At 35.6% G+C, this 9731-nt stretch overlaps 1 protein-coding gene across 1 annotated transcript in view; it reads left to right on the forward strand.

The window, feature by feature from the left end:
• PARN (poly(A)-specific ribonuclease) overlaps positions 1-9731 on the forward strand; it is a 62945-nt gene that overhangs the window by 34811 nt on the left and 18403 nt on the right. The window contains exon 20 of the mRNA XM_009577427.1: positions 2174-2248. Coding sequence (XP_009575722.1) covers positions 2174-2248 — 75 coding nt within the window. The remainder of the gene's footprint in view (positions 1-2173; positions 2249-9731) is intronic.

Here is a 9731-nt window from a genome sequence, read left to right on the forward strand (position 1 = left end):
CCAAAGTCATTTAGAGTGCAGCAGCCTTTCTACAGCAATGAATTAGTATCTGATACTGAAATGATGTGCCATCAATAAGTTGGATTTTTATTTATTTATTTTTAATTGGTACTTAGTGAAAACATGGGCACTGAAGTCCATTTGAATAGTAGCTGAACTCCTTCAGGAGATTTTAGTCCATCACTGATCCTCTTTGATATTTTACGCTAAGATGGGCACAATTGCAACATGTTCAGGAGAATTTTTCTTTCTGATCTTTGTTTTGGTCTGTTCAGGGTAGATACAGAATTAATTATATATAGAGAAAAGGGACAGAATCTGGACAGCACTTCTGTGTTGAAGAACTACAGAAGAGTGTGGTCTCAGATGCCTCAAATGATTGTTTAGAACATTTTGTAATTAGTAATGCAAAAAAGGAGGACTTGATACTTGGGGAAATTCAGAGCAATAACTTGTCAATGCACTTGGAACAGTGTTAAACTGTGCAATAATTTCTAATACTTAAAGGAAGCTCGGTGTCGAGGTCCTACCAAATGCACTACAATTTTGAGTTGCAATCATAAAGCAGCTTGGGCTTTTCCTGTGTTGTGAAATATTGAGTGTCCTGCCAAAAGCATGTTCTCCCTACAGTAAAGACCCTTACCCATAGGCAGCAAAGATCTATGTTCTTCAAAGACTGAATTATTAGAAATAGAATTTATTTGCCCTACAAAGTGTTTAAAGAAATTCTAATGTTTGACTTCTCAGTGTAGGCTTTTTTAAATAGCAGCCTTAGCTCTTTAGTATAGGGAAATGTCAGAGACCATACTGAATTAATTATGGTTTTGGCAATGGTCAAAATGATAATAACTTAAAGTCCTAAATAGCTGGCTACTCAAATGTATAGCATGCAAACTAAATCTAACTAGGCTTTTATTTTTTATAATTAGAAAATCTGTTTATTATCTGGCTGGATTTCAGAAGAGACTGCTATAACTTTGTAACCTGTAGGCTAAATTAGATTTAAATAGATTAAACATCTGAAAATAAAATGCATTTTAAGCCATTTTGCATCATTGTTTTTAACCTTGTAATGTCTGAAGGTTAAATGGTAGTGTAACATTATATATAACTTGATTTCCTAGTCTACCTGAAAAAAAATTGCACCAATTTTCAATATCTGAATTGTACAAACAGTAGAGCACTTAGATGAGGACAGGAGATGTAAATGGGTTTCAGACTGTAATAAGACCTTGTGTCTGGAATGGGTATCCTTTCCTCTACTTTTCTTGATTATGAGCTCTTTTAGTGCTAATGTGACACTTTAAGCCATTCACACAGAAAATGGACTAACTGCTTGGTGAATGGAGGAACTAATTTCCAGTCACTGTTCCATTGTCACAGCTTCCAAATGAGGTCCCTGATTTTGTGCGTTTGTCCTCATATTTACTCAAATTAAGTTTTCGTTGCACATCCAGGAAATAGTGTATAGTGTGATCCAAACAAACCAGAATTTGAAGATTTAGAGTGTTACAATAACTGGAGTTCTCCACTCGTGTGAACAATCTTCCCCATGGCCCCCCCTGCCCCACTTTACTGGAATTTCTTATCTTGCGTGTCTGTACTAGTAAAGGAACAGAGAGTGGTAACTGGAGCTTGTCCATGCTGTGTCTTTAGGAAATGCTGCAATTCTGAAGGATGGATATGTTTTAAAACCCAAAGAGCTGTTCTTTATTTTAGTACAGAGCTGAAATTTCCCAGAAAAAATTGCTTCAATTTTTTTTGTAGAATTATATAGAACACATGAACGGAAGACTAAAAAAACCCTAAGATTACTTGAATTGTTACAAGATTAAAAAAAAAAAAAAAGCTATGAGGAAGCAGAAGAATACTCTGGGAGTGAAAAAGGTATTAGAAAGGTAGTAGATATGTCTCTTTTTCCTTTTGGTCCTTAGTCTAGTGGGTCTGAGGGTATACAGGATGCATACGCAGCCCTAACACTCACTGCTTTCTGAACAGTTCCAGGCTCATGTACAACTGTGTATGCACTACGCACCTTTACAGTGGACAAAAGCCTTCCCAGGTGAAGTTATTCTTGGTTGACTATCTTCTTTTATGTCATGACACATCAGATAAAATCTGTGACTAAGTCTAAGATAAAAATAGTCATAATAATTTCTTTTGCCTTTTCTAGGTAACATTCAGGTTTCGTGGATTGATGATACATCAGCATTTGTATCATTGAGCCAGCCAGAACAAGTACAAATAGGTAAGTGTTTCTGAATTTACTTCAGTATTAAGACTTGATTTCAGCTGGCTCCAGTAAAATGCTCTGAGCCACCAGGTTCTGTGATTCTAATGGCAAAACTACTGACTTGTTCAGGTGCTATAGGAGGAACTAAACTTCTATAGTACTAGCACATGTGTTGCAGCAAAGACAACAAGCCCAAACTGGACTTGGTTGAGAGAATTTTGTGTTTCATTTCATGACCCTCTAAGTACTTGAACTTGTAGGTAGAGTAATGCTAGTTTCTTCACTTGATGCAGAATTTATTGAGGTTATTTACTGTTACTTTGCACAAAGCAGAGCTATCAAAGACTTTGATGGTCTTTGCCTTATATCATTTGGGTTGATACACGTTTGGTTTCGCTTACATTTGCAAGTAACAAGTGCAGTGGAAAGCCTTTTGGTGTATTGTAGAACACATGCAAAATAATAGTGTCCTAACAGTCTGGACTGCTAATGTGTCTACAGTTTGTGTATTAATAATCTCCAGACATTAATTTTTTAATTTTCATTTGAACTTTTGAGCTTAGCTTTGAAAAAAGTTTATGTTTAATTTTTTTCTTGAAAGTTGATTGGATTTGGGGTTGTTTTTTTATATATTGCTTCTTGGTTTGGATTTTAGGAGAGGGTTTAACCCCAGCCGGCAACACTCTCAGTGAACCCACATTCCTATCCTAGGACAGATAGCAATGTTTTACTATTTACAATTGTGCAAAGTACTCTAGGAAGAACCGTTTCCAGTATAAGAAGCTGACTGAAAGCATAGAGCAAAACGGGGGGGTTGTTTGTTTTGTTTGTTTGGGTGGTTGGTTTTTGGTTTTTTTGTTTGTTTTTGGTTTTTTTTCCCCCCAAGATTTTTGGTTGATTGTCACTGGATCCACAAGCTCTTAGTGGTTTCTGTAGTTCTTTTGGGCATATATTTGAGGACTGACCCATAAACTTACTGCTGAGAACAATGACTGGAAGTGGACCATTATACATGATTATTTGGGATACGTTATGGTAGTGTCATCCCTATTTACTCAAATGCTTGCATCAAATGCTGTGGAGCTAGTAAGAACAGCAGTATACATAGCAGTTTTGATTAAGTGGCTGAAATTTTGTTGCACTTAAGAGCTATCCTGCAAGAATTGTCACAATTAAGTTCTAAAAAGGAAAAAAACAAATTAGAAAACCCCACTGAGTTCACTATCGTCTATTTTATGAAGCTTAAATAAAGAAGCTTTCAAGTTCTGGATGCATAATCAGTGCATCTCCCTAATTCCTTATTAACATCCTGTGAGTGTTTATCATACTTCCTCATACATACATATCTCTGCAGAGGATTTTGAGTGCTTACCAGCAGCCTCCTTACAGCAAATGCTCCATAGTGGCAAGAGCCATTGTTTCTTCATCTATATATAGATATAAGGACCATATAACTTCTAGTGAGAAGTTCCGGATAAAGAATTATGTCAAAATAAATGTGGCCCTATTTTAGCTAGCTCTGTAACTCAGGAAAGCATTGCTAGCACTTCTTGCATGTGTCGGCTTAGTTTCTTACCTCTGAAGCATTCATGATTTGTAAACTGTATGCATTATAGTTAGTGGTGATACCCGCACACCATCAAAGGTTTGAGGGAAATACTGTTCATGCAGCAACAAGTACATTACAAGATTGGAGGGAATAAGCTGTAATCGAAATCATCTTAAGTAAAAATGTACTCTGAGCTGTGCAATCACAAATGATATGTTTGTGAAGTAGCGACTTACTTAAAGTATCTGAAGCTTTTTATTTCAGACCTGATTAATCTTACTCAGAATTTGGTCTCCATGTGTGAGGTATGGGCTGAGGAAAAATTGAATAAAGGGTTGGAATTGTTCCACCTCTTTGTCTTTCCAAGAGGATTTGTCTTTGTGGTGAAATGCAACAAAGTTGTGTTTTCTGGTTTTTAGTTCAGATGCCCTGATGTACAGAATATCTATAGGTCATTGTAAGTTTATATATATGTGCCTTTTTCCCCTCTTCTTTTCAAGCTGATTGCTTGTTTCTCTGAGTGAGTCTTGCAAGACTATTTGTTTTCAATAAAAAACATGTGTTTTATGCCATTTCATAAGCTGAAAGCCTTCCTAGATGCTGGATGCTGCTAGAGTAACTTCCGCACTGCTATCACCTCAGTCACTTACCTATTGTCTGAATGCTTGGCATACACATTCACCACCAATTTTTTGTTTTGTTTTGTTTTTGTTTTTTTTTTTTGTTACAGCAAGTACATATTGTGGAAAGAACTCAATGTCTGCAGAATATTTAAACTGAATCTTCCTGGCACTGCTCTGTGTGTGTGTTTTTTTATGTTTTGACAAACAGGGAGGCTTGTTCTGTGACCTACGTACTAGGAAACAAGTTATTTGTTTGAAAGCTCAGGTGATTATAGTCTTTCATAGATTTTTATGAAATCAGGTTAGTAAAATCTCATATACTGAAAGCAGTCAGCCAACCAACTGATAAACTATAGCAACCTCAATTACCAAAAAGCTGTGCGATTTTTACTGTAAAATCGCTTAAACCTCTTGGGGTTTTTTTTCCTGTAATAAATACTTCATAAAATCAATTCTGTTATTCTACTTCCTGATCTTAAATTCTTTAATGAACTGCTTTGGCTATAAAAGTCACTATTTGTACTTCTGATTTAGTGAGCTGTGTTTAAGTGAAGAACCTAGGAAAAACTAATTATGTGGCCTGTTTTTTAATCTGTTTATATAAATATGTCTGCATCTTCTGGACTATATAGAAAGCCTTGCAGAACTGTCAAACAATATGATACAATGCAGGATGTTGCTGCAGACATACGTTTATGCTTACCTCTTAAAGATGTTTCTGGCTTTGAGCTGGTATTAATATGTGTAGTTAACAAAGCACACATGTGCAACAGAAGCATTTATGGAAAATAAATGGATTGAGAACATGAAGGGTGCATGGAAGTTGCGGTGGTCAGATTTGCATCATATATAAGTCTAAGCACTGTAAAAATATCCAGACTTATTTTGCATCCTTTTAATAAGGGAACTGTGTGAGGAAAAGCTATGAAAACAGGATCAGTTTTGTAATAATCTGCTTAGAGTGTTAACTGATAGCAGGTCTACCAAATTTTTTTTAAAGTCAGTTCAGGTGTCAGAGGTGTCTTTATTTATCAGTTGCAGCAGCGATTCAAATACTGAGTATTTGGCTGAACTAATGTAAAGCTACAGAATTGAACAGCAGATCATTTAAAGACTGACCTGCAGTCATCCCTTGATGTACATACTCAGGACAACCAGTTGATGAATCTGGCTTGTTTCTTAAAAACTTTTTTCCAATGCCTTTTTATTTTGTTCAACCTTGTAGGTGTTAAAACAGAATTTGAAACATGTGATTTGTCCATATTACTGGTTTTGTGTAACTGTATTTAAGGGTTGTATTGAAATTGTGATGGTCTTGTGTCCTAAACACAGGGGTTTTTTTCCATGCTGCTTTGAAAACTTTGAAAAATTTTGCTTTTCAAGATTAATTTTTACCTGATTAAAAAAAAAGGGCAGGGGGAAGGTTGGAGGAGTAGATTTTTTTTTTCCTTCAAGTTGTCTTTCACATTTCAGATAATTATAATTAATTTTCATGCTCATGCTTAACCTTTACAACAAACAAATGACAGATCTCTTAAAATGTGACACTTCATATAAGCTGTTCTATGCTGTTCTGTTGCTTCTAACTCCTTGCTTTCAGGTATTTTAAATGGACTAAAAACTTGTTCATCTACACCCTTGGAATATGTTGGATTTCTCTTGTTAATATGCATAGAAATCCATTTTGAATATGTAGCTAATAAAATGTATCTGTTCATCCCCCAGTGCTCTTTAAAACAGTGTTCTTGAGTTATGTGGTATCATGGATGGTAACCATTAAGACCTAGTAAAAAACTGATTGATAAAATATTGGTCCATGTGCTTTTCTGTTTAAAAAGTATAAATGTGATTAGCTGAATTAAACTAATGAGTAGCTCTTCGAATTTCACATGGTAATCAGTAGTGTGTTATGTGGCCAGGAAGAATGCACATTCCCATTTTTTAATTGTTAAAGTGTTACCCTGAAGGACCTATGAATCTTTGCATAGTATAAAAAGACTTCTTCCCTCTTCCACTTATTTCCCTCTGAAATAATAAGTAGGGGAAAGGGCAGTATTTTTATAGGCCATTTTGGAGCTGCTCCTAAGTTTCAAACTGAATATAGCATGCTTAAAACACATAAACCAGAAACCTTGGGAAACAAGAAGCAAATCCCTTAACCTTCTCATTTTGCTGCTTATAATAACGTCCAAGAATCTTCACTTTATTTGGTTATTCATGTGACTCGCATATTGGCAGACTCTCTAATTTAGTATGAGTAGAAAAGGCTTGTTCTTGTATAAAATGATATTACTCTTTGCAATTAGAACATAAACTTCAGCTTGAAGTGGAAGCTGCATTGAGACAAATGTTACTTAACCATTTCATAAACACCACGGAGATAGGTGCCTGCCATGTCTATATATGCCAGTTCTACCTGCATATTTAGTGGGGGAAGATTGTTCTTGAGTTCTTTTGGGCTGTGTTCCCTTTGTCAGTTGTCACTGTTGAATTGCTATGTTGTCATGTTAAAGCCAGTAACAAGTTTGTGAAAGTGGTGGTTTAGATGGCTCTGATTTGCCACTTTTTGCAATATGCTCTGCTGTAAACTGATTTCCAAGTTACAAGCACCTGAAAACAATAATGGACGATAAACACAGTCTATTTTCTGTTGAGGTTTGCTGTTCAAGGCAGGTAATTAATAAGAATTTGTTAAATGGTTGATATTCCTTTAGTTGGACATCTGGGAGACAGAACTTACTGTTGCCAAATTGTACTTCGTGTGGTCTCAGCATTTCTGTCAAACATGGAGCACGTGCTTTTTAAGTGTGTGACAAAACATAAAGCACTGTGCACTCATAGTTGATAAATACAAAAGAAACTTCAGAACAAACTTTTGGTGTACAACTTCTGGTTCTTATGACTTTCAGCTTGCTAGATAAGCTTGCTTTTGGATGCTGTTCAGCTTCGTATATTTGTAAGTTGGCTTTTCATCTGGAAAGGTTAGTATGAAATAAGTACTGTTCAATGCTTCTTGACTTACAGGGGTCTAGACTGCATACAAGTAGTCTGGAGATGGTGGGGAAGATGGGAGAAACTTCAGCTTGTCTTAACTTTAAAGTAAACCCAGAATTTTATTTTAATTAATAAATTGACATAATCTGAAGTATTTCAGTGTTTCAATCACTTCAGTATCTTAACCATTCTGGGCAGTTAACCAGTTTGTAAGTCTTCAGTTAATGCTTTGTATCAATGATAAGCTCTTGTTATTCATGGTTTCCTTGAATTTTGTTTCCAGCCAACTTTCAGTGACTATCTAGGTCGCTGGTGTAAAAAGAACCTAGATGCACTCTTAAAGGGAGGTTTCTTCAGATGTCTTTGCACTTGTGCAGTCTTTATAGGCCATCTAAAATGTACTCTTAAAAATTGCTGTTACTTGAGGGTGGGTTAATTTCTGAAACATGGGAAAAGTCTTATGTTAAATTTTTAAAGTGCTTGAAAGTAAAATTGGGTTTCCATTCTGAGACATTTGACATAGTTATATATTAATGGAAATAATGGACAAGTTTATCAGTGGTACTTCAAAAATATACCCGGTTTATTTTCCCTTAGCAGCTAATGCTTGGTCTTAATTATCTTTACCTAAGGCTTAGGTGCAGTTTAATAACATCTATGTTCTGATTATGAGCAACTTCTACAATATTTTAAGACCACTGGACTTAAGACAAATTTTAACTTGAGAATATTCCTGAGAATTTTTTTCTTGCTGTTTTAAAATGCAATAAATACACTTAACCTGAAATTTTAAATACATGTGAAAAGCAACTGCTTGTCATAAATGGCAAGCATTGAAATAACGTTAAGTTGTTCCATGTGTTAGTGCCCTGATACATGAGCTTACATAGAGTTTACTGTGTGCAAGATATCTTCTTCCTCTAGGCATTGAGTAGACCAATGTATTTAGACAGCAGGGGAGCAATGGACTAAAGCAGGTGCAGCAGCTGAAATTCTGATGGCCTTTCAATGATTCCTGTTTAAATCATTAATCTTTCTGAACTTGTGAGCTTCTCAGACAGGGCTGGACTTTATGGTTTATTAGTGTTTTATAAGGTTTGCTATAGAACCTTCTACTTAGCATGAATACTTGCCACCACAATTTAAAAATATACATATGTATTTTGAGATTGTGTGCAGATCAGTCTCTTCTCACTGAATTTGGAGAGATGGAAGGGAGTATCTACTGTATTACCCAGATTCTTTGAAAAATTGTATTTCACATGGCTGTGTTCTCACCAATAAGATAATGTGAAATTATGTCAGATACATACTCTGGGCAGGAAACTTCCTTAATGTAGACCAAGGAAGCTGGAGTCATACTGCAGCATGTCTAATCTCAGTCATTACTGTTGTTCTACTTTTTATTTAAATTATGTGCAGTCTCAAGTAGTGTCTCTAGCTTTTTGTGATTTCCCCTCTCCGCTCCCCCATCAAATTTCAGATTTTTAAGATCCACAAGGTTTTGATGTTTTAGGAAAGCTTGGCTTAAATTTTGCATCAGTGACTTGGTATTTCTCATGTTAATTTTTGAGTGGCTTAAATTCTTCTGCTGCATTGAAATGGCATTTAAGATGAGAAACTAATAGTTGTAATAATTGTGGTAAGATATAATCACTTTGTAGATGTGTGCTTTTACGTCATTTTCATGTAAGTTGGATTTTTTACAAACATACGTTACCTTGAAACTGCATATAGTTTTTCAAAAGATCGTAATGATTTGTTATACATGCCTGTATGCTATGTAAGGACTTGAATGAAATGGTTTCACTAGGAAGACCTGAGCAGTTAGTCTGTAGGTTTTGCACTCCTCATGGCTAATAAGGGTTATCAAAATGGAAAAGTTAAAGATTTAGTTTTATTTGGGGTGCCTTTTTAGATGGGGACAGTATCGACACACTTGTTTGATGTAGTGAATATGTTAATTCTGGCAATAGGGTGCAATCATTCCTGTAGCAAACTGTATCTGATGGGTGAACTCATTAACTGGATAGTTCTTTTTGAAGCACCCGACATGTGGAGCATTAATAGATGCTTCAATTAAAAATGTCTGTGTTAATCTTGAACAGTCTTCTGGACAGCACTGACATGAGGATGTCTCCAAGCTCAGTTCACTAGTTCTTGTTCTGAAGTTCTTAACAAGTGTCAGAAATGTCATCATATTTTGCAGGAGTGTGCTTCCTGCAACTGCTCAACCTTAGCTGAAATGTTTAATTTGCTGATACTAAAATATAGCTAATGGTTTGTGCCAGTCTTAATCCTTCCTGGTTACATAAAGGGGATGACTCTTTCC

This window comes from Fulmarus glacialis, unplaced genomic scaffold (genome assembly GCF_000690835.1).
Source record: "Fulmarus glacialis isolate BGI_N327 unplaced genomic scaffold, ASM69083v1 scaffold10145, whole genome shotgun sequence".
Lineage (NCBI taxonomy): Eukaryota > Metazoa > Chordata > Aves > Procellariiformes > Procellariidae > Fulmarus > Fulmarus glacialis.